This window comes from Rosa chinensis, chromosome 1 (genome assembly GCF_002994745.2).
Source record: "Rosa chinensis cultivar Old Blush chromosome 1, RchiOBHm-V2, whole genome shotgun sequence".
NCBI lineage: Eukaryota > Viridiplantae > Streptophyta > Magnoliopsida > Rosales > Rosaceae > Rosa > Rosa chinensis.
The window spans coordinates 55224411-55249666 of NC_037088.1; the positions used below are offsets into that span (position 1 = coordinate 55224411).

Genomic DNA, 25256 nt, shown 5'->3' on the forward strand with positions numbered 1-25256 from the left:
TGATGATATCAAAAATGGGTGTGAAGGTTCGGTATGCAATATGATGAAAACCCCTAGCTCTTGTCAGGCAGGCTGTAAATGCGTCCCCATTGCCGTAGTGTTACCCGTAGGGATCTGCCTTGGTAACTGTTGCAATATTCCACCGTCGCCTCCCAAGCCACCATCAGTCCATCACCTCCTCTTCCGCCACCGCCACCTCCCTCCGCCACCGCCACCGTCACCTCCTCCCATGCCACCACCACCGCCACCGTCACCTCCTCCCATGCCATGCCACCACCACATCCTCTTGCTCCGCCACCTCATCCTCCAATGCTAGTGCCCTGTCCTCCCAAGCCACCGTCACTGCCTCGGGCTCTTTAGCGTAAAATGATGTTTTTCGATCAATCCAACCGTCACACCTTAGCACAAATAAATAGTTCATCCATCCAATATTAATCGTTTATATTCTGCTGCGTCTGTACGTAAGGATGTAATTCACTTACGCTGTGATCAGCATGAGCTACATGGAAATGTGATCATGTATGTGTTATCTAATATTAATTGTTGTGTCTCATATTGTTAACCTTGCTAATTATGCTACGTACTACGGCAACAAAATATATATAGACCAAAGACAAATCAAACGAATAAATTTTTTTCAACTAGTTATAATATTTTTATCAGCCAATTTCATCCTTAACTAGTAGTTATAATATCAAAATGTTCAACGTGATCTCAAAGAATTGAAGATACATATATGCAAGAATTCAAATAAAGTTCAAGACTCACATGGATCTTATTAGTGCACAGGTGTACCTTTAACATACTTATAGTTCCCTATCTACGGTATTAATTTTGGCGCTTTTCCTAATGGTTGGGTACAGAATTGTTGATCAGTAATGAAAATTCATTTGATGATCCATGCTCATAGAAAAGTGTTAAAGTTTAATGATGAATTATGAGATTGAGTATAAAGATTAGTATAAGTGCAAGTATTTCGTAAGATCTAGTAAGTAAAATAAAATGTAACTATTGTCCCTAATTGTAATTTTTAATACTAGAATTTCAAAATTTGGTAGGATAGTAGTAATTGTACTTGCATGTAGATGAAATAAAATTAACCAAAACATAGTTTTATATTAATTTGATAAGTGCAACCATCTGGCAAGTTTTCATAACATGAGACCGCACCTTATTGTGAAACTTTTTGCTAATATTGGTGTTAATTTTTATCTTACAAAGGTTTCCCCAAATTAGAATGTGTTTTTGGCTACAATATCCCTGCTTGAGGCCAGTATCAAACACGACCAAACTAGTCGTGCAAATGTGCAATGGAGAAGGAACCGATAGATGTTTCCTTTATGCTCCGCAGAGCGAAACCCTAGCTAGTTTCTCACCTCCTAACTATCAAGCACTTGAAGTTTCTTTTGTTCTTCTTTTGATATCATAGTTTTCTTGCAAGTAAAAGTTGAGATTGTTGGGACTTGAACTTGGCTGGGGGATTCACTCAAGCCCAGGTCTTTCTAATCTTGCCAACCCGATTGGCATACTAACAACCCCGATTGGCATACCAACAACCCCGATTGTTTCGACTCTAACTGAATTATCTAACTATCAATGGGTGACAGACATGCAGTCGTCATCTGAAGGTGCTGATATAACTAGCTAAAGAATCTACATGGTTGCTAAGCATACCGACAAGAATATGTATCAATCAGGAATGAGCTACCAGAGACCGTCTCGGACTATGATACATGTGGTGGTTTAAATTGATGTCATTGGTCCATATAACTTGTACTTATTTATGATATATTGGTCTCTTAAATTATTATTATTATTATTTTTTTTTTACCCCTACAAGGTCATCACTAAATTCAAGTGTTATTATTGACCCGGACCATCATATGACAATGACACGTGGTAGTCCGGGACCATAGAATAATTACTCAGACACAACAAATTAGATATCCCGGCTCTTTAACCTTAACCGCAAGAAAGTCAGATTCCTGAACCAAAAAGCAAACTATTACCCGAGTCCCGAGATAAGGAACGGCAGGGGTGAGGATCCCGGTGATTCAAAATCCATGTTGTTGCGAGCATTACGTCGATAATCAAACAAAGGAGACGTTTAGGAGGTTACGCAACAATTAGAGAGCACGAAAATGGTGTGTTAACTTCTTTTCTGAATTTGCTATGTTCCTTGTCGCATGGTAAGTACGTTGTTAGGCTGGGAGAGGAAGCAGTTCCCAAATGAAATTATACATTCTTAGCCAACTGCACACTTTTATTTCCATTCTAACTATAAATATGTTGTTAGGCTGGGAGAGGAAGCAGTTCCCAAATGAAATTATACATTCTTAGCCAACTGCACACTTTTATTTCCATTCTAACTATAAATATGCGTTCGATTAGGTTCAGATATAGGCTACAAAAGATCTTAAAAGAAGAGAGAAATATACATGGAGTCTAATAAGTTCAGTTTGGTGGCAACGGTGGTTGTGCTCACCTTTTTAACTCCAACTGCCTTCGCCGTGTGGCATACAAATTATGAAGTAGCCTCTGCAGCTGCAGAGCCTGCAGAATCTGACGATCATATTGAAGTAGCCTTGGCCGCGGCTGAGCCTGACCTTGACGAGAGTATTGAAGTAGCCTCCGCCGCTGCTGAGCCTGCGGATCCTGTGGATTATTATGATAATATTATGGTAAAAAACGAAAGCATCATTAGTACTGGGTTAATACGTCGGAAGGTCGATGGTTGTACAACTTCGATATGCAATATGATGTTCAGCCCTTGCAAGATGGGTTGTATTTGCGTTCCCTTTGGAACGCTTCCTATTGGGCTCTGCATTGGTCTCTGTCATTGCAATTTTACTCCACCTCCAGGTCCACAGCCACAGCCGCCTTCAGTCACACTATCACCGTCACCATCACCGTCACCACTGATGTTTTAGCATAAAATGATGTCGATCAATCCATTTAATTGTCACCTTAGCATGAAATATTGTCGTATCTTCCATCGATCGTATGTATTGCGGTGTGTGTAGTGCTGTACGTGTATGTGTAATTTCACGTAGTGATCATCATGAGCTGCATATCTAGTGCATGGAAATGTGATCATGTTCTTGTTAATTACTACATAATATATCTATTTAAATTGGTGATATCTTTTCACTTTCTAATTAAGACTAATGTTGTCGATATATGTACATAAGCATTCATAATCAGATGCTCTCTCCTTGCTACGTATTCGGTTCTGAAGACCAACTAAGTTTATCAAAGAGGAATCAAACAAAACAAATTTCATCTTTCTTTTTTTCTTTTATTGTATTCATCTTGGTGTTAGGAAGAAAAATAAATGAAACATACTTGTTACTACTGCTTGGTCTCCAAAGTTTGATATTAGAAACTGAACCAGCCATAAATACAGCCATATATGAAAGAGGAAGAAAGAATTGAAACAACTGGGACAGAACAAAACTACAAAAGACAAAGAGCCTCTTTTGCCCTTGGCCTTGCTCATTTGCCTGGAAACGTAAATTTGGGACAGGCGTTTTGGAAAGCACAAAGATGGTGCTGGTTCTTCTTTTGCCGAAGCACAAAGACAAAAATAAGGGTTTTGATCAGTGACAGGCTTCCAAAATACACACTTGCATAGTGCAAGAAGTATATGGAGATATACAAGAAGGTGATGAATCTTATGTGGGTTTTAATTTACTGGTGGCTGTGGTGGCGGTGGTGCTAATCGTATACTTGAGCGTTGAACCGGCGGTGGGAGTTAACGTACTGTCCTGCTACGCTCCCACAACAATACGGGTCGTCATAGATGGTTTCATATATATTGTCCGACGAAATGTCCTAGGCACGTGTTTTCCATATACATCTTTTCTAATTGTGAATTATGGGTGTGCTTTACATGGTTTAGAAAAGGAAATCTTCTCTTTTTCTTTTATGATCCCAAATTTTGATATTAGAAAATGACCAAGCTAGTGCACAGTTCTCAGTTCACTACTTATACGATGAAGAAAGAAGCAATTGGGAAAGAACACAGCCAAAAGAATACCAATGGTAGGTGGGGAGTAATAAAGATGCTGAATATCAAATATATCACTGTATGTACAAATAAAAGTAACCAGAAAATTTGGCCATCAGATTCGGGGAATTACAGGTTACTACCTCCTCTCAACCACCGAACACTGGCACTAATCTGTAACTAGAACAGAACAGTTACACTAATGTAATGATATTTTAGCCTACTTCACCCCGGTGCCCATTTCTTCCCGTATGTGTCTAAAGTCAGCACAGACCAAAAAGCATTTATCTTGTGCGAAAAAAAAAATATTAATTGGCGAATGTGACACTGCAAGATTATCTCAAGTCCAAGAGTAACCAAGCCAGGATGGAAATCCACACTTTCCATGTTATCTTCTATGTACACTCAGCTCCAGTATATATCCAATCAATAAACCATATAGGGTAGAAACAGGAACCCACCCACTGCTACTATGATAAAGTACAAAATGCTACAGGCATGACTAGCTTTCAGATTGAAACTCATTTTTTTTACATTGCAGCTAAAACATCTAAAAGTATTAAACTTTGATGGTCCGGGAGGCACTAAAAGAGCACCCGCCTGTTGGTTATAAGTTATAACAGTTAGGCTTCCACTACGTCTGTTTATAAGCAAGTGGTGGATTTATAGGAATTAGTTTCTATGCGATGGCAATTTCAGTTCAGAATTGGTTCCAGTGGAGCAAGTCAAACCTACCTGAGAAAGAAAAAAAAATGTCAGAACAAACTTAGCTGCTAGAAAATGTATGTGCAATATGCACATGCAGACTATTCAGCTGACTTCTACTTTATGATACATTTCTCGGTAAATGTCAACATATTAATGATGCAAATATCTTAATCAAACGTTGATCCAGGATCTTGAAACATTAGCAGTTAATTCAGGGCTCACCATTAAATAAAGAGGCTCCAGAACTGCTCCTAACAAAATGAGAGTGAATCTATGATGAGAGGGACTTCCAACAAAAATGCTTTGCACATGGCTGAAACCTTGAACTTACAAAAATTAAGGTGTTTGTTTATCCTATAGGAATAAGATGAAAAATGCAGAATCGTCATTGACCAAAAGTGAAAAGAAACTGTGGAAAATGAATTATGTACCCAGTGGCGTCTTAACTAAGCAACAACCTTGTCTATTCAGAATTGGAATCTACTGACAGATACACTCGCGGTCTCACAGACCGTGGCTGACGGGGAAAGGAGAAAGGTCCATCTGAAAGTTTCCTTATATTTGCTCTGTTAGATTTCGACTTAGATCCCTCATTTTTATCCGTGATTAAAGCCACTGCATATGATTCAAAATATGAAACATTTAGACAGAGAAACATCAAAATCCTCATATTCAAAACAAATTCAGACCACATGAGAGCCTTCCTGCAGAATTCTTTAATCAACAGATATCTAAGTAATTGAAAGAATCGAACAAGACCCTAATCACTGTGAATGTATATGTAATATACATAATTTTATATGGATAATTTGATAAATATTAGGATTGACATAATTATATACCAGTCTTCAAGAGATCAAGATGACATTTTATCGAGCAAAAATAATTGAAATCATATAATAATCTTTAATTTGAGACTTTATCATTAGGACAATATAAATTCCTCTTCCAATGTTAAGTAAAATCTTTCAGCAATTATTAAATAATTGAAGATTTTTACCCTTATTTGATCCACATTGGTTTCTTGAATATAGTCCATTTGTGTCTGCAGGTTCAGCATTTGCATCAACGCCATGGGGAACACTTTCACCTATACCAAGGCTAAGAGCAACCCAATCACTAGTAATGCCATTTGAGACTGGCTGATGTTGTCCAAAATCAGACTGCTCCAACAAACAAGAGGGATGACTTGGAAGAAAACTTTGCATTGAGGGGTCCTCACTACCAAAGCCCAAAGGATTATCAACCAAGCTAGCCAAGTTAGCATTGGTATGGGAAACAGAAGAGTTTAAGACATGTCCGCTTGGTTCTAGATTTTTATCCGAAACCAATGTGTTACCATTCATTGGAGCTGAACCATCAACTGATGTCTGCTCCAAATCAATAAAAGCATCGGAGAGATCTGAATCAGTACCAAATAATTGGAACCCAGGATCGGCATGAGTACCAGTAGGATATGCATATTGTGACATCCCAGTGTCATTACCATTTCCATTTAAAAGACCCAAACAAGACGCATATGGGTCTGAAATGCCAGGAGCTGCAGACAGGGAGCATGCACTGCTGCTTACTGGGCAAGTATTGTTGATAACTCTTGGAGAAACCAAGTTGACTGTTTCATCTTCTGAGTCACTGAGAATAATAATACCAGCATTAACAGCTTCAGCAGAAGTACCATTCCCAATTTCAAATGTTGAGGCAAAATTAGGAGAAAGTGAATTGACTTCGTTGTCATCATATGCGGAGACATCTATATGAACACTGCTTTTTTGATTCATAATAAAGTCTTCATCCTCTCTGCCACAGGAAGTGTCACTGCTGCTCATTGTTATAACCTTTTGCTCGAAAGCCTCAAATTCTTTGTCTAATGGATCACCCAGATGTTTACCAACTTCACTCACCCCACCATGATTAGACATAAACCTATGGTGTTGGTTTGAACATGATTCTGGGTTGGACTGTCCTGTGGTTCCCAAATCCATACCAACATATGGAGATCCATCAGGAAAGTGCCATTGCGCAAGGTCGCTAAACTCACCTTTAGTCTTTGCACTCCAAGAACCATCTGGCTTCACATTGATCTCTGTTATGTCTTCCCCACAAATTTGCATCTGTGCACCAAATAAACAGAAAGATATGTCTTTGATTCCATATAATTTCACACTACATAAACTCAGATAATCTCCGTTACAGGAACTACCATAGTTGTGATGCGATTGAAATAACGGTCAATGATGATGTCCTCCAACGAGTAGTTCTTGAGGCATATGGGGCATTGCCACTGCAATAATAAAATGCCACATGTTCATATTTGCTGATGTTTAAAGAATAAAAATTTACAATTTATAGGTATGTTGTATCACTTGCCTTCCTAGATCGCTGGTTTAGCTCCACGAAAGTTTCGAGATCAAAGCAACCCATGTGAGCACAAGGTTTGAATCTGCCAGCTACCTTCATTCGAGAACCACTCATCTGCCAATTACATGTACACATTATTCCATAGGCAGCATTATCTACAAACTATACACCAAAAGCTTACAGATAAACTATACAATTATTTTACTCATAACTTGGGCACTTCATATATATGCTATAGTCAAAGCCAAAAAGATAAAAACAAAAATTTGACCAAAGATGACATATCATAGTAGCCAGCACTTCAATACCCAATATACTAGCCAGAGGTAAGCCTGAACCAAACAAAAAAAAAGAAGAGCTTTTGAGACATGGTGGAGCGCATCATTGGACTTCTAGACCATGAAAGGGTCGGCCTAGCCCAGCTCTTCTTTAGGAGGCCTCAGCATGAGCAAAGATTTTAGGCTGTAAGGTTTGACGAAAACTCCAGAAACTCAATATAAATTTAATATTTGTGGGCAAGCTCATTCCAAGCATCTAAAAGTTATAAAAAATTGATCCAGACCACCTCATGTATAACCAATCACCCTCCAAGCATGAATACATCAAGCAGAATATCATTAAAAAAAGCACACAGAAGTTAAAGGCCATAATGCTATCAAAAAAAAATTAACCATCACTTACAGGGCACCGGAGATTAACGGAAACTGAATCTGAAATCACTTCTAAATCACTATCACTATCTTCATGTGCCATAGCAGCCCCACCACCAATGCAACGACGAACCCGCGCAAGTGCATCCTCAAAAAGCTCACCATCTTCTTCTTTAGGAATCAGGTTGAGAACCTTTACATTAAGTTGCAAAAAGAATAAATGCAGTTCATGAGATGGGATGGAATTCAGATTTGAAGCTTGCTTTCTAACATCTTCCATCATTTGTTGGAATTTAATATTTGAACATAAATAGTAAAGAATTATCAGATTTGTTGCCATGGATCAATAATGTTCCTTCACTAATTTAAAAACAAAAAAAAAGAAAGTTATATAAGAACCAGTGAGGTTGTACCTGCTGAAATGTTCGTCGTTTTACCAGTCTGACGCCAAAACAGAAAGCACGATTATCACATCCTGATAATGAAATCTTATTGATTCCCTCCCCAATGCAAAATGTGATCTGACATAAAGAAAGGTTAATTCAGACTTAAAACTATTTTGCTAAAATATATGGATCTGATTATACAAAAAAAAAAAAAATGAAATTATTTTAGTTCTAAAAAAAAATTAAGCAACTACCAGAGGGCAGAGGTACAACATCCAAAGTATACAGCAAATAAAAATGTTCAACAAACAATTTTAGAACACTGCAAAACGAAGGATGGATCCAAAAATATATATGCTAATGAGACTTAAACATCAAGAATGAGGTATGCAATCCATAGATGTGGAGTGCCTTGGATTGTGAATTAATCCATGCAGAAAAGAAATTTAAAAAATAAAAAAAATGTATAAAAACAAAAGTGAAATAGACTCACTAATGCTCCATCATCACGGCCATTAGCACCTAACAACTGATGTCCAGGTCTATTAACTGCCCTAACACTCGTACCTGTAAATAGGGTACAGATTTAATGTTAGTTAATCAGAGGGGATTCATTTCCTTACTGGAATTTTAAAAGGAAAGCACAATAGCAAGTCTAGCCAGCCTGTAGTAGTACCAAAAGAATTAATTTCTAGGTCATCCAAGATGCCAAAAATAGCAGGCCAAACTCAGTAGACCTGTTCTCTCTTGGGCACATGAATAGAGGATATATATATATATATATATATATATATAAATGGACTGGTATGATATTTTGACGTTTCGGGAAGAGTTTGGCTTTCTTGAAAGAAAAGATACAGTACGCAAAGGCTGAAGCCGAGAGGCGTTTGACTCTGCCAAGAGCTTATTGACTCAACCCACCTTGAGCTAACAGAAAGGTTTACTGCCTCCATAAATTAGCCCACATATTTGACTTAATTCCATTGGTTCTATATAGGTGTAGATGAAAAGGGAAAAACCAAAGCCCAGCAGGTACCAGTTCAATGCACCATCATTGAAAATGAGAGAGAGAGAGAGAGAGAGAGAGAGAGAGAGAGAGAGAGAGAGAGAGCAACACATTTAGTTATATTATCATAATTAATGGGATAGGATCACCAAATTGCATACCATTAACTTGTAATTCTGCAGACTGAGGCCATTGCAACCTAAATGAAACACTATCATTGAGAAGTATACACCAAGCCTGTAGAATATAGCTAGAACAAGTAAGTAATAAATTTTCAAAGCAAGTACTCACTGAATGACCACAACTATCACCAGAGATAACTTTTCACAGTTAAACACTAAATAAAATAAACAAACCTGAACATCATATTCATTATGCTGAAGTAGATCTCTATTGGCTCTGGAAAGTTGAAAATTTTTCTCCACATTCTGAGTTGGATTTGCACTGAAACCATTGATAACATTATAATAATTAATTGTATCAGAACGCCTGACTTAATAAAAAGAAGAAGACAAGGAATATTACAACTGATGAATATAATTAACAGACTACAACTTCAACATCTTTAAGCAAAATAACAAAATTGCATGTTGCATAAACATGGAAAGAGAACTATAAGTCATGGGAATCAGTTTTCATATGTGAGAGAGAAAGAGAGAGAGAGAGAGAGAGAGAGAGAGAGAGATATACCCATCAATTGAAATATTTGAAGCACTTAACTTCACTGCAGATACTAGATCCACCACAGTCACCCAGTAACTGTATATTGGAATAAATTCAAAAATATCAAAATCCCCTCATTTGAGACAAAACAAACTGAAAAGGCATTGACAACAATAATTATCACGACAATCCCCATTGAACCTCATCCTAAGTCACTGAACTATTGGTAAAGTTACACATACAATAACCTTTCTGATAGGGGTACTAATTAAACACATCTTTTTAAATCATCAAACACGTCTTTGCAAACCAAAGGTACCTTCCATTCCATGTATTCAACAATAGGCTTCGTAATTGGAAGTTCATATTTTCATTTCATAATAAAGACACATTAAACCAAAATTAGAAATGCACAATACATACGGATCTGCTCGTTTGAGACGACACATTTCACAGTAGAAAAGAGGCGGAACTGGTGGACTGCAATCCTTTGTTTTCTCAGGAATAATCACGCAACCAATATGTTGCTGAACTTGACATATTGGATCTACACACTGTGGATAACATATAACTGAATTAGTCAGGTTCTATTTTTGCAACTAGCTCTATATAAGGTAGGAAGGACAAATGTAAAATATATTAATTCACAAGTAGATAAGACAATGGCCCATAACTGGCTTTCAAATGGAAATGAAGGAGGAAATAAGTAAACGTGCAAGGGAAGGAATAACGCCAATTACAACAGAATAAGTAAAAAAGTATTGAAATAGACCAAGGTGCAAATAACTTGTTTGATTCGGATCATAAGGGAAATGCAGCTCCTATATATATGTGTGTGTGCCCGCGCGTTCAGTATCTCAACACAAGTTTTCTCAAAAGAACGGAATTTCAGGAAGCTGCACTCACACTAAATTACTATCATACAGAGTGCAAATAGGTTGGAGAAATCCTGGTGACTATAGAGCATAACGAAGAAAATGACTAGCAAATGAAATTGGGATCTTTTTTTAAACCAGATGCTCTTAATGGGTCTTGTTTGGCTTCATACAAACTTCTGAAGTTCTACTCACCCTGGCTCAGATCAAGCGGAAGAGAAAAATCAGATAACCCCCATTTGGGAAAAAATGGCTCCATATTGATAGGAAGAAATGGATGAAATTTTGAAGAGTGCTATTTGACTTCAACCTAAGGGATATAATCCTCAGACTAATTTCTTAGATACTTGTTATGAATTATGCCATAATCCATATTACCTACTGTTTCTTCAAAAGTCTCAGTCTGTTGTATTTCAAGAAAAGTGTAATCTTCAGAGAGTTACATATAAGACTTATGTGACAACTGCACTATAACACCTAAAAACTTCAGTCTTTCTTTCCTAAACCCTAAGAATTATAACATCGAGCATGCACATATTGACCTTATCACACTTTCAGAATAAGTTGAATTTGTTTTCACTAACTCTCTGGGAAATGATACCAGAGATTTCATTAAGCACCTACTTCCTCTCATGTCCCTAGAAGTGCATCATCATCCTACAACTTAAATGATACCGAAGAGATTGACTACCCATAGACATTACAATATTAGGCAAAGCAATCACCACTGAAATGTGTAATTTTGTACATGTGGATCAAAATTCCAATTTATTTAGAACCTTTTATACAAACATTCGCATGAAGGAAGAAACATAGAATAGTTTGCTAGGCATCATGACATATTGGCTCAAGCCTTCTTTTTATAGGCTCACTCTGTTCTACATTCTAATAGGTATACCGCATACTTTTAAAGACTCCAATTTAGCAATAGAAATTGAAAATGGAGAAAATAAAAGGAGCATAAAAGCAACTTGAGTTCAATTTGCAATGAAAGCTGGAATGCTCCTGCATGCATACAGACCAATGAAAACAAACAGAAAAATAAAGCACTTATAGGATCTTAATTAAAGCAAATGTACAAAACCTGTATCATTGAATCAGTTGACAATGAACTTTTACAGGGGCAAGAAATCTTCACGTCTGTCACATTCAAATTTTTAACTTCCTTTCTAGAGGGCTTCACACTGCAGCCATCTGAACCACTTTGTTCCTTTGTCGGAGAATCCGTTGACTGTGTACTCTGCATCTTTCTGAAACAATACAATAGATAGTCCAGTTCAAAAGCCCATGAGATAGAGAGAAGAAAATAATAACACAGATTTCCGATCACACAGAAAATGATACGAGGAAGAGTTAGAAGAAGGCACATGAAATACAGAATTGTATCTACTCAGTAATTGCAACACACTATAGATAATCCAAAAACATAACTGAAGATCCGAAAAACCCCAAAAAGCACATAACTATAGAAATAGAAAATAAAATCTTAACAGGAAAGACAGATAAAAACGCTAACAAATGTAGCACCTGTAAGCTTCATCAATTACTTGCACTACTCCATTCTTCTCAATGTGTTTTTTCTTTGATAAACTGCGTGTATTGGATGCTGCGCAGAATTTATGACCAAATACAAGAAGCTTAATCAGATTTCTAATGAAGCATAAGGCATGTCAGAACAAGGACTATGAGTCTGACTATCTGAACTCGACGAATTATACAGGAACTAAGCAATAATTCTAGAAAAAAGCCTGGTGCCTGTGCCAAACGCCTGAACCACTTGGTTGTACACTTGTACTAGTAGTAAATTACTGCAGTTTGTCAATAGGGACAATGACCAGAAAGAAAACAAAATTTTATCTGGAGTGAGGATGATGATGTGATTGAAGAACTTACTTTCTTCGTCTGAAACTGATGCTAAGATTCTGTCAATTAGATCCTGCGAAGCAAAGAAATGTACAACAGTTTACCTCATATGACAAATTTAGAAGAAACAAAACCCCTACATTACTCAATGGATAGATGAACACATAGAAAACTAACTTAGACAGCAAAGACTCCTTCAAAGAATGAGTTAATAACCGGCTATAAGATGTCTGATTGAGAGCTGCAAGCGAAAAGTAACTAAGAAACCTTAAACCATGTGAACACAAGATTCTAGACAAATCGTAATAAACATGATTCCCAAAAATAAGCTTCTAAATAACTAAACTACAATTGTAAATGGACTCAAATTCAAACATCCTATCAATGCAAAGCAACACTAGCCGGCACATGTCGAACAACCGAGCATTGTACAAACAGGCAGAAAATCTCTCCTAAATGGTAAAGAGCAAGATCACATGCTCAGAACAGAACAACAATAAGCAACTACTGGAATCCAATGTGGTCCTTATAAACACTAGAAACTTCATTCATACAGATGCCAAAACCATACCTGCTTCCTCCCTTGCTTTGAAAAACCCAGCTGGGTCAGAACATCCTTGAGCTCCTTAACTCGAAAAGACACCAACTTGGTCTAGAAAACAATCATTAAAACACAATCAATATGCAAATTAAAAACCCAAATTACAAATTACAACACCCACATTAATAAAGATCAAAACTTTAAACTGAAACACTAGAAATCAAGCTAAATTCACCTTGCATTGAGTTACCAAATCCATTTCCTTAGCATCTGAACCCATTCCAGCTCCAAAACCAATAAACCCACCCAAAACCTGAACCCACAAAACCCAGAAACTCAATCAAAAACCAAATCCCAAAAAGGATCAAAAGATCAAAACCCAGAAAAATCTAACAAGCTGCATGTGGTGGAATGCATACCCAATACGACAAGTCGGAGAATTGAGAGGTGGGTTTTACTGTGGCGCCATCATCAGGACGCTTTCTTTGTTTCTTTGAACTGAAGACTCAAAGACTTTGGGAGAGAGACTGGTTATTGTGGCGGACGTGAAGACGATTTATGCAATTCAGTTATGGGGCGGCGCAAAAGTCCGGGTTTGGGTTCTCTGCTTCGGGCGAGGACTTAGTGGGTTCGCTGGCGGTGTGTGATTGGTTGGGCTGAGAGGCTCAGAATACGATGAGAAACAATAGATAGTTCTTAAAGTTGTGTCAGACAGATGGTTAAGGACTTTTCACTTTGTCTTGCAAATCGGTCGCCAGCTATGGAGTCTGGGCCGTACAACGTGACAGTTGCTGCTGACATGAGACCTTCCACGAGTTGGTCACATTTTTGCTAGGTATAGCCGTATAGCAGGTTGTTATTTTTGGTAATTAAACGAACAGATTTTGTTGAAAACAAAATAAAAAATTAAAAAATTGATACTAGAGAATTTTATGAGTAGGATTTACTGCCAGATGTGAATTTCAAGAAAAATTGCTAATCAATGGCCAATGAACAATTTGACAAATTTTCGTGAGAGTCATTTTCGTAAGCATACTCGATGAAGAATCCATAACGAGTTTCAGTACTTCAAATTCAAAAGTATATGAGGAGGACTCCAAACCTTTACTCAAATTCAAAAGTATATGTTTTGAATATACTAGATTGCATTTTGATCGATAAATTCAATCAAAAGCTTTTGGATGGGGCTTGAAGTTTGAACCTTCCAAGATTTTCTGCCACGTTGTTCTTATTTTGTGACCAGGGGAGCATGGTACTTTACTATACTACTCATCACAAGTACGAAGTCATAGCATGCATAGAAAGTAGAAACTATATTCTAATCTGTATTTCGTTGTAAAAACGGCAAACATGGGTAGAGCATCACCACTAGGAGATTCAGAAGCAGACTTCAAAACTTAACTTCGCTTGTTTCATTTAGAAACATCACAGAAAACATAACTGTTTTTACAATTTTCCTAAGCTTACAACAACGGAATTGCGAAAATAACAACCTAAATGCTGCCTCCCACAGCACGGCATGATCAAGAAGCTGGTTTTTTATTCTTTTTATTGGTTTTGGCAATAGCATTACAAATCTCCCTTTTTCGCTTATTGTTAGCGTTGTTGATGTTATTTTTGTTACCGCTGTTATGGTTGTTAGTGTTGTCATTGTTGGTGGCGCCCATGCTTGCTGAGCTCTTGGCCTGAACTTCTAAAGTGTCCTTCACAAAAAACTTCAACCTCCACAAGGTAGATTCAGTCTGCAAAACATGTATATAGAACACTCAGCAAACACTTGCATATGGTATAAGAACATGAAATAGGAACAAACTAGAAGTTTGTCAACAATCCACAATGAAATATAAATAGTGACCTGAGCATCGATATCAAGGTCCACCTCTTCAGCGGTAGCTTGAAAACCTGGATTACTTTGTGCAACAATCTCTAGTGCTGTGCTGAGATCCTCTGGGGACAGTCTGCTGAGGGCTACCCCAAGCTTTCTCTTCTCTTCAGTTGACATTTTTCTGAAACAACATTCTCTAAAATAAGACATGGTGGCTGCAGAGGCATTATATGTAACTCAATTCGTGCACAAGAACATATAATCACTCTTTCACTTCACAGAGAGATACCGAAGCATGCATACTCAGTTACTCACATCACCAGATGCTTACTTGCAATATATTATATCAAAATGTAGATGAAAAGCACTTTATAATTAGATAAGATGTTAGTAAACAACCTGCACTTTTGAACAACCATATCTCGGAGCTCTTCCAAATGCATATCAACCTCATAAAGCTGAAAAGAAGACATCAGAGGATTTAAAAACAAAGAACTATTTCAATTGTAAATGATATGTATCTACAATGACTTCGATTCCAAATTAATTATATGCACATAAGAAGGCTGTTTATATTCAAACGCACCTCGTTGCTTAAGTCTCTAGCCATTTTAGCATGAGCAGCCTCTTCAGCAAGCTGCATATTTAATTGTGCTTCTGCCTCTTCCTCTTCTAGCCTCTTTTCCTGCAAGTATATTGCTCAGAAGTCAGAAGTTAAAGATTATCAAGAAATGATCAACCAAGATGCCATGAATATCTGTAATACCAAATTACCAGCATTACTGAACCACGGATGATAAAGAAGACTATCATGGTGGAAAGTGTAACTCATAGTACATCATGTTGGGATATACCTCTTCAGTAACCTTAGGCAGAAGCTGCAGCCACTTTTCCTCAAATTTTGCCATCAAAGTTTTGGCCATAACATGAACATCACTTCTCTCCTCATTATACTGCATCGCATTTTTGAAAACTAACCGCACATCAGCACATATCTCCCTTACGTTTTTATACCCAGTACCATCCTTGGCCTCCATTTGATTTTTAATTGTACTGAAATCCATTGGCTTGTCAATGACCTAGAATGTGGCATACAACAGTAAATATATTAGTTCTTCATTACATGAAATCCATAAGATTGCATGAATATACTCTTTCTGGGAGAGATGCCAAGCAGATCAAGGCAAAGCATCGTAAAAATATATACGCAGAATAACATGAATAGATGTCTACACCAATTGCGATACATGTTAGAAGAACACGAATAGACTTTACCTCATAATAATCATGTAAACCAAGACCTTCTACATCTACAGGTTGCAAAAAGGGCCATGCCCACTTGTGTTGTGTAATCTGATTACAGAGGCAAAATCTATATCAGAAAACTAACTTGGAACTCACTGATCAGTAACATCACACACAAACACATAAACACTCTAATGTTACAGCCAAATTGGAGGTGTTTAAGATTATAACCAGAGTGCTTCCCACATGGAAGAACAGATAATTTCAAGAGTACAGAATATTATACTTACACACATGCACAAATCTCGAATCATGCACACAGAACACAACAAGATGGCTAGTTAAGTTAATTACTTGACGCAATATGGTGCCAAATTGGCGCATGAGTTCTTGCATTCTCTTTGCGGCAGCTGCCTCCCTCAATGCAGCCTCTTGCTGCTGCTTCTTCATACTGGGAACATGCTTCTCTTTATCCTTCACAGCTGAGCCACTCTTACTTGCATTCGCCTGCTTTTTACTCGCGCTCGAGTAAAACTGCTCTATCTCATTCACTCTCTGCTCAAGCTACAAAACCCAACAAAAATAATCACCCCAACATCACTACACAAATCTCAACTAACACTTCCCTCGTGATCAACCACACAATTCAGCATTCTAAGTTAAACCCAAAAGAGAAAGCTATCTGAATCCAACAATTACATATCAAAAATTTGCAAACTTTAGACTACGACCACAATCACAAAATGGGTAACACTGTACTTAATCAAGTTATGTGATACAGAGCAGAAAGACTAGCTTTCGAATACCTTGTCAACCTGAACGAAAATTTCATCAACGCGGTGCTTGAAAGACTCGGCTTCTACACCATTGCCAGTAAAATCTAGAGCACCAACATGGCTGACATCGACAATTGGTGCCTCCACTTGATCCATCTGAAGCAGAAGCATGAAAATTTAGGCCTTGTTTTTGACACCAAGTGATTAGTACTGAACTGCCAAAGAGTAGAAGATTATACGAACAAATGCGTAGAAGAGAAGAATTGGGTACCAAAACGACGACGGAGGAGGTGAGATTGGGTTTCAGCAGGGGAATTTGTCTGTGCAAGACAATTTGTGCTGCGGTGTGAAGCTTTGGAACATATAACGGCGTCGGCTTTTGTTCCACCCTCGTTCGTTTCCCCTCCTTTTTTTTGCTTACCCTTCTTTGTTTCAATGGTTAATTAGGACTTTGTTACCTTCCCCCTATTGATTTTTTACTGTTATGTTTTACCGAGGTGTGTTTTACGGGGGTTTTTTATTTTATTTTTCGAAATTGTGAAAATCCATTTTGTTCTTATGTAATGAATAGTTAGGAAGTTGCTTCATCATCTCATTCTGCTTGAATAGAATGTTACACTACATGTAGTAAGCCAAAGCTGTAACTACAATATGCATAGGCATAAGGAATTTTAGGATCAAGCACTCAACCAATGATGCCTTATGGCATGTGCCCTATTAAAATGATGGTGACCTTCTTCATCACATAATGTAAATACTTATCTATAATGTTGAAAATGCAAAGAGACCTTGCTTTACTTTCTTTCTTTTAGAAGATTTTCTATACCACCTTTTGTTGACTACCACTACTTTATTTTTGTACTATGGATTGTATGAATAATATATGGAATGAAAACATTAATTTCAGCTTTTGAAAAATGCTTCAACCAAGCATTGATGCGATGATGATATGGATTGCTACAACAAATGAAGGTCCTAATAATTATTTCTCTTAAACCTTAGGCATGAAACAAAAAAAAAAAACAAAAGATCAACACTCTATGCTAAAAACATATTAGAAATATATTTATATCTTCATTTGGTAAAAGAAAAAAATGAGAGTTCGACAAACAAAAGGCCAGATTGCTCGTGATGAAGAGAGCTAGAGATCTCCTGAGTGGTGTTAGGATGGCATCTTAGTGGTGGAAGAGCAGCAATCCGGTCCTGGTTTAGCCAAGGTCAGATCGGATCTACATGGTACTGATAGTGACAAAGTTATTAAGTGTTGGTACCCTCGATATTGGCGATGTGCCGTTTTGCTCGATCTCGGGGTCTACTGTTTTCAATGGCAGTGCTGAGGCTGGTGGCTCTTATTGTGTTGGTTGGGACCAAGATGCTGCTTCTACTTCGCTCAAGCTCTGTTACTCCGACTATGGTGAGGGCGGCTGGCTTCCGTTGGGACCTTATTGGTCCAAGTTACAACAGCTGGAGAATCTGAAAATACAAGGACAGAATATGATTTTCTGGAAAACGGGGATTGCAGTGCACTGATCAATCCTTACTGGGCAGATATCAGAAATAACGAACCAAACACCAGATTTTGGTTACGCAGTGAAAACCTCAAGTATGAGATTAAAAACACTGCGGGGCTCTTACTCTTGAGAACCCAAAATAAAGATCATCATATTGAAAAGGATATGTTCTTTTACAAACTTTGAATAGCACTAGCTCGGCTATAAGATTCACACAAAATCTAATACAAAGTTTGTCTTCCTTCTAGAACTCCTTCACTTGAACGATCTTCAAATCTTGTTCTTCTTTCTTCACAGTCTCCCTACTGATCTCGAGAGAGTATTATGCATATGAAACTATGATCACAAACACTTATACATGGACCAAGTGTTTTGACTCTTTGTGAAGACACAAACTCAAACAAACATGCAAGACTCTATCAAAATTCTTGCCTCTATAGATGTGTGTGCAGACCGTGTATATTTTCTGCTCATATAAAATACCTGCGGCAACTACACAAAGATGATGCAAAGATTCTACCCTAATTCCCAATTAATTTGGAAAGAAACTTCCCATATATGAACTCCAACAAATCTTAAGGGAAATCAATTAGGAAGACAAGTCCTAAAAACCCTAGGGCATCAACACCACGATTTTAACACTCAGAAAAATCTTTTAAAGACATAAATACATAAAACCTAAAACCTACTTTCCAAAATCGGACTCCACATAAAACTGACAGCTGACTCGGGGATTGCAACACACGTTGCAATCCCATGCATATGCAGATGCAATTACCTGTGACTCTCCGAGATCAGTAAAGGGTTTTGTCATAGTTTTGTATGGGAATGCCAATACGATATGTACAAGAATTGTACCTACAGAATCACATCCTAGATTAGCTATTGCATCTGCTACAAAGTTCGCTTCCCTTAAAACATGTTTAAACAAAAATCGACTGGAAATGGGAAGCCAATCGCTTTATGTCCTCAATGATTTTGGAAAGTCTCCAAGGCGGGCTGATGACTCCACTAACAACATCGATGACAAGCTTTGAATCGCCCTCCACTTCAATCTTCTTGAAACCTCTCTCTATGGCGTAATGAAGACTATTGCGAAAAGCAGTGGCCGCTGCAATTGGAATCGTCGTCTTCCCCACATGTCGAGTAGCTGCTATAAGAGGTTTCCCAAGGGATTCTCTAATTACAAAACCTCCGATAATCGAGTCTTTATAGACTGAACCATCAAAGTTTATTTTGACATGATCACTAGAGCTGCCGCCTGATTACATTTGAATTTGTAGGTGGCAAACCAACTCTAGTAATTACTTGAAATTCTAGTTGCAGCAGCTACAGCTGCAACAATAGAGCCCAGGGTAGCTTTAGCGCTTCTAAAGACAACATAATTTCTAGCTTTAATTTCGATAATTTCAAAGAATGGTAATAATCTTTTCAAACAGATCACCACAAAACGGTTGTAGTAGGAAAAATTCCTTAAACACTTTAAGGTAGCCTTCATCCCAGTTAATTGGGGGGATCTATGATAGCAAGATTCCAGACTTCTTTAGTGAAGTTGTAGTAACCAAATAAGTGATTGACAGTTTCATTGTCTTCTTGACAAAGTGGACAAAAATTATCATTAATTAGTCCAAATCTTGAAAGTCTATCCCTAGTTTTTAGTCTTCCTCTAAGTAGTCGCCAACCAAACATTTTCACTTTTTGTTGGAGATTCAACTTCCATAGTTTATTAATAAGCTCAATTTGATCATGTTTTTGAAATATCAGAAATTTGTAACCAAGTAGCTGATTCAATTAGGGCTGGGCACGGGCCCAAATTATGGTAATACCGAGCCTGATCCCGGAAGTATTGTTCGGTACAGGCCAGGACGGGATTGACAATTCTCAAAAGTGAAATCGATACATCCCGAACCGATCGGTTTCGGTATGGGCCAATACAAGCTTCGGGCCCAAATCGGTATTTAAAAGAAACAAAAAAGTTCGAGCTCAGATGCACTTTGTTGATATCTCTATTTGCTTAAGTGAAATCTAATTCAAAGAAAACAAAGAGATCAACAAATATGTAGATTAGATCACTAATATACAAATCAAAACACACTAATTTCTTTTCAATTATAGTATATAGCATGCCTCCAGTGCCTATATCTTCTTTTTCTGCTTCTGCTTTGGCAGCTGGAGAAGCACTTCAATAGCGGCATCAAAATTGCTTTCACATATTGGTGAAAGGTGAAAATTTTGGTGATGGGCTGCTTCAATTGATTTAAGATTGAGAAAGATTGGGAATTAAGGTTTGAGAATTTCTGGTATAGACATCTAACATCTAAGAGGTAAACGAGGGGTGGAGATGAGAGATATCGTGCTATGAGAATTTAAATCTCATGTTGAGGAAGAGATTGAGATGGAAGAGGTTGAGATTGCTTGGGGCTTTCTTTAAAATCTTGGACATCGTTTCTTTAGTTTGTTTGAAATCTACATAGAGATGAAAAGATAAGGTTGTGTGTTGTACATTAGGACCCCTAACACTTTAGAATTACCCAATATAAATAAAAAAAATTATCCAATAATAGCATGACTTGCATTTAAAAGGACAACATAAACTAGTTTTAGGGCCGGTACGGGATGAATTCGGGAGCAAAACATGCATACTGATCCTGTCCCGTTTCAAACGGTACGGTTCGGTATTGTACAGAACAGTGGAAAGTGAAAAAATGCAGCCGTACTATACCGTACCGACTGAATTCGAGACAGTACCGGATCGGATTTGGTACTTCTGTTTTGAACGCCCACCCCTGCATTTAATAGTAAACTTACCATTAGAAGGTCCCTAAACGTTCTGGTCCTGTTGATCTAGAATCGGGATGGGAATGCCAAAGATCTGATTGACAATGAAAGACTCAAGAGCAGTACTAGAGAGTATAACCTTGTTATATGATATTAAGATAATTATTATATACTCATTGTACATGTGATTAAACTAATATTACCATTTAATTGAACCAAATTTACGACATTGACAATAAAGTTACCACATTTGTTTTACATTATTTACATATAATTGAAACAATGTGATAACTCGAACAATAATTTGTTCATAAACTTATAAAAATGTTACAGGTGGAGTAATTATCTTTAATATAACTAAAATTACATAAACAATGACTTTTCTTACCACAATGACATACAAATCTGTTCTGATATTTATAGATGTGTGTATGACATACAAGTAGATACGTAAAATTTTCTGATAAATTGGTCTCCTTTACCGAGAAACAGCAAAAATGATAAATTAGTATCATGGACTGTTTAGTCGTGTGTTAGGTGAACCTAAATTGCAAAGACAATAACAGGAGAAGAAATAGGATGGGAAAATTATTATTTTTATTTTACAAACAAAAAATAAATAAAACTTCGTCCACACATGACCAAGCAAAATAGAAAAATAAAAATAAAACAATCCTCCCAAAGGAATATTAAATATGTACATGTAACCAAAAGAAATTGTATTTAAGAATCACGCCGGAGGCTCTAAGTCAATGCAGCGTGGCCGTTGACGGGTCGTGGCGACGAAATGCAACCAAAGGAGGCCTTCACCAACGCGCTCACGAAATGGGCCCTACACCTGAGTGGCCGAAGCAAGCTCAACTTGTGGGCCTTACTCCCACCGTCCACAGTCTGTTCGCCGCCTTCGCTGACCGGAAACAGCGGCGCCGGAGCCAACCTTCCTTGTCTCTTCTTTATATCGCTGAGCACCATCTTAGGCTGAGGCTTGGATAAAGATCCGATCAGCACCATCTTGTGCTTCCTCGACTTGACGCTCTGGTACCGGCAGCTCGCGGTCGCCGGTGAAGACTTGAACGAGGGTTTGGTGGCGAGATCGACCGACCGGAGACTCTGGGATCGCTTGAAGGAGTTAGTTTTGACCAAGAAGAGGCCGTTATGCGGGTCTCTTGTGAAGAGTTTAGGTTGCTTTGTTGTGGTGTTGTTCATGGTTTTGCCGCAGAAGACGATGGTGTCCATTGCTGTTGAGTCGAGCTCGAAGTCCGGGTCGATGAGGAACTCGAACATGTCCTGGTCTGGAGACTCTGGATATTTCCGAGGAGTGGAGTAGTTGTTGTCGTAGTCGTCGTTGTAGACGGAGAAATCACAGAAGGAGAGGGTGTCATCGGCGTCGTAGAGGTCTTTGTTGTTGGAGTCGGCCATTGTTTTAGGGTTTTGAGAGAGAAGTTGGGAGAGTTTGATATGTGAGAGATGAATGAGATGGTGAAGAGGCGTCTGTGGAGAAGTGGTTTATATATTATGCACAGATGATGTGTTTTTGTGGAAATGAAAGTGAGAGGTTGGTTCCTTAGGCTAGTTAGTATTGGACTTTCTAGAAGTGGGAGATAGAATCGTAGAAAGGAGAGGCGCTTTTGATGCTAAGGCTTCTGGAAAGAGGAAAAGACAAAATGCAAAACGAGTTGAAAAGGTAAAGAGGGAGAAAAAAGGAGTAGAAATTTGGTGGGAGCTGATATATGATCGAGCTACTAGAACTCTAGAAGAGTAAAGAGTCAGCAAGGGCCGTGACCACTTAGCCAATTTCAGCATAAACATTACCCACTTACTCCACTAAGAGTTTTTTAACCTCATTTACACAATCTAACATCTAGAGACAGTTTTGCCCCCTATTATTTAACTATATCATCTCAGACTCTCTCTCTCTCTCTCTCTCTGTGCCACACCCCACCTCCAGCTTCGCTCTTTCTCTCTCTGTATGGCTACTCCGGCGCCCCACCTCCGGCTTCGGGCCACCACCTCCATCAAGTCTCCACCGCCATCAGAGACGATCTCAACCGTCATGGGTCCCCGAGAAGCCCTAATTTGGAAATTTCTAACCGGACGGCCCAATTGTCAGATCAAATCCTCCTCGAAATTCTGGCCAAGCTGTCGGAGCCGGATCGGAAGCCGAGCTCGCTGGTCTGCAAGCGGTGGCTGAGCCTCCAGGGCCGGCTTGTGAGGTCCGTGAAGGTGAAAGACTGGAGCTTTGTGGAATCGGGTCGGGTTATTTCAAGGTTTCCGATCTTGACCTAGGTTGATCTGGTACTCGGTTCACTGATCTTGGACCGGAATTCAGGGATTTTGCTGAATCATGGTGGGTTTTCAGTGCCGGTTGCTTGTTCCGGTCACCGGGGATTCGAAGCTGACTGTGATTTGGTCCTTGGTGAGGTTGTGGATAGAGGGCTTAGTGAGTTAAGGAGTGAGTGCCCCAATTTGAAGAAGCTAGTTGTGATTGGGGCTAGTGAGTTAGGGTGGCTAAGTATAGCAGAAGAGTGTCCAACTCTTCAAGAGTTGGAGTTGCACAAGTGCAATGACAATTTGCTGAGAGGGATTGCAGCTTGTGAGAATTTGCAAGTGTTGAAGTTGGTGGCCAATGTGGAGGGGCTATGTGATTCTGTGGTTTTGGATATCGGGTTGACGAATTTTTTTTTTTTTTTTTTTTTTTCTGATATATTGTGTTTTTTTTTTTTTTTTTTGGTATACTGTGAGCTCCTAGAATGGGGAAGAAAAGTAACGTGTACAATTGAACATATGTGTCTGCAGTGTGTTCATTTTGGTTTTGGATGTTTATGCAATTCACTTGAGGGCAATAATATGATTATTGGAGGGTAAATATGATTATTGGGGGCAATAATATGATGATTGTGAGGCAATAATATGATTACTCGGAGGCAATAATATGATTACTGAGGGGCAATAATATGGGTATTGGGGGGCAATAATATGATTACTGGGAGGCAATAATATGATTACTGGGAGGCAATAATATGATTACTGAGGGGCAATACTATGATTATTGGAGCAATAATATGGGTATTGGGAGGCAATAATATGATTACTGGGTATTATTAGGGGGCAATAAATTCAGACACCGGAATCCGGACACCGATTTAGTAGCCGGATTGGAGATTCTGGTGACCCGTCTCCTGATTCCAGTCACCGGTCACCGGAGTCGGCGGCGGGCCACTGGTCACCGGAGTCCGGCAAGGTATCCAATGACTTCTCTCTCTAAGTGAGAAAGAAGGAGAGGGCAAAAAAGTCTCAAAAATAAATAAAAAATAATAAAAAAAGAATTGATTGGGTAATAGGGAAATAATCTCTTAGAGCGTTTGGGATAAATGAGGTTAAAAAACTCTTAGTGGAGCAAGTGGGCAATTTTTAAGCTGAAATTGGGTAAATGATCATTTCCCCTTAAATAAATAGATCGATACCGTTGGATTGCAGTTTACTGTTGTAATTGGAAACGAAATAAGTCAATGGATTGGCAATTATATTTCATTAATTTTCTTTTGTTTGTTGAAATTTTGTTTCAGTTATACACATATTTTAAAATAATACACCACATTAACAATGTATTGAAATCTTACAATATGTTAACAAATGACATATATGCAATTATCACTTTTAAGATTTTATTACTTAACTGAAAATTTATTTTACTCCATTGAGGACCTTATTCACTTTAATGAAGATTTTTTTTTATAATTAATTACTAATTACAAAATAAGTTATCGAAGTGCTAATTAATATAAGCCATCAAAATAGCATATATTTCTTTAAACAGTACATGTATGAGAAATGTTAACATATCAAACTGAAATCGTATATCAACTGATTAAGTCTTCCATGGTTACCGGGCAAGGTCAAGATTACAAGGCATGCATGAACAGTGAACATGCGGAACACTAACTTTGCATGTTTTTGAGGCACAACATTAATTGCTATTAGTAGGTTAGCTGATATTGAAGGACCAAATACATCTTTAATGGGGGATGATTTAGTGCACCGAAGTGCACTTGCACCTACATA

General features: G+C 38.1%; 2 protein-coding genes across 4 annotated transcripts; both read right to left on the minus strand.

Annotated features, from left to right (window-relative positions):
• Positions 1–4045: 4045 nt before the first annotated feature.
• Positions 4046–13773, minus strand: LOC112182458 (E3 SUMO-protein ligase SIZ1). 3 transcript variants are annotated; one of them, XM_040519042.1, is made up of 19 exons: positions 13479–13773; positions 13295–13372; positions 13090–13170; positions 12549–12591; positions 12183–12261; positions 11740–11905; positions 10204–10334; positions 9808–9876; positions 9474–9561; positions 9279–9354; positions 8605–8678; positions 8139–8246; positions 7757–7918; positions 7085–7189; positions 6918–6998; positions 5718–6828; positions 5176–5332; positions 4940–5071; positions 4046–4744 (listed from the first exon to the last, which is right to left on the minus strand). In XM_040519042.1, the coding sequence occupies exons 2-17, from the start codon at positions 13337–13339 to the stop codon at positions 5181–5183; spliced, it is 2571 nt and encodes an 856-aa protein (XP_040374976.1). In that variant the 5' UTR covers positions 13340–13372; positions 13479–13773; the 3' UTR covers positions 4046–4744; positions 4940–5071; positions 5176–5180. The 3 variants fall into 3 exon arrangements, with proteins under 3 accessions (XP_040374976.1, XP_040374978.1, XP_040374980.1); XM_040519044.1 differs by lacking the exon at positions 9808–9876; XM_040519046.1 differs by lacking the exons at positions 12183–12261; positions 13090–13170; positions 13295–13372; positions 13479–13773.
• Positions 13774–14433: 660 nt separating this feature from the next.
• On the minus strand, positions 14434–17318 carry LOC112177553 (transcription factor GTE6). The gene is made up of 9 exons (XM_024315837.2): positions 17177–17318; positions 16936–17061; positions 16484–16693; positions 16160–16237; positions 15739–15963; positions 15471–15569; positions 15284–15342; positions 14915–15065; positions 14434–14801 (listed from the first exon to the last, which is right to left on the minus strand). The coding sequence occupies exons 2-9, from the start codon at positions 17059–17061 to the stop codon at positions 14583–14585; spliced, it is 1167 nt and encodes a 388-aa protein (XP_024171605.1). The 5' UTR covers positions 17177–17318; the 3' UTR covers positions 14434–14582.
• Positions 17319–25256: the final 7938 nt, after the last annotated feature.

What these genes read in the sequence shown, in the direction of transcription:
- LOC112182458 (XM_040519042.1), bottom strand. Translation starts at nt 13,339, where the DNA reads ATGGGTTCAGATGCTAAGGAAATGGATTTGGTAACTCAATGCAAG. An exon ending in ATCAGTTTCAGACGAAGAAA is followed by an intron (nt 12,262 to 12,548) that starts GTAAGTTCTTCA and finishes AATTCTGCGCAG; the next exon opens with CATCCAATACACGCAGTTTA. An exon ending in CCAATGTGGATCAAATAAGG is followed by an intron (nt 5,333 to 5,717) that starts GTAAAAATCTTC and finishes AATCATATGCAG; the next exon opens with TGGCTTTAATCACGGATAAA.
- LOC112177553 (XM_024315837.2), bottom strand. Translation starts at nt 17,061, where the DNA reads ATGGATCAAGTGGAGGCACCAATTGTCGATGTCAGCCATGTTGGTGCT. An exon ending in CTAGAGACTTAAGCAACGAG is followed by an intron (nt 15,343 to 15,470) that starts GTGCGTTTGAAT and finishes TCTTCTTTTCAG; the next exon opens with CTTTATGAGGTTGATATGCA. An exon ending in ATGGTTGTTCAAAAGTGCAG is followed by an intron (nt 15,066 to 15,283) that starts GTTGTTTACTAA and finishes ATGTTGTTTCAG; the next exon opens with AAAAATGTCAACTGAAGAGA.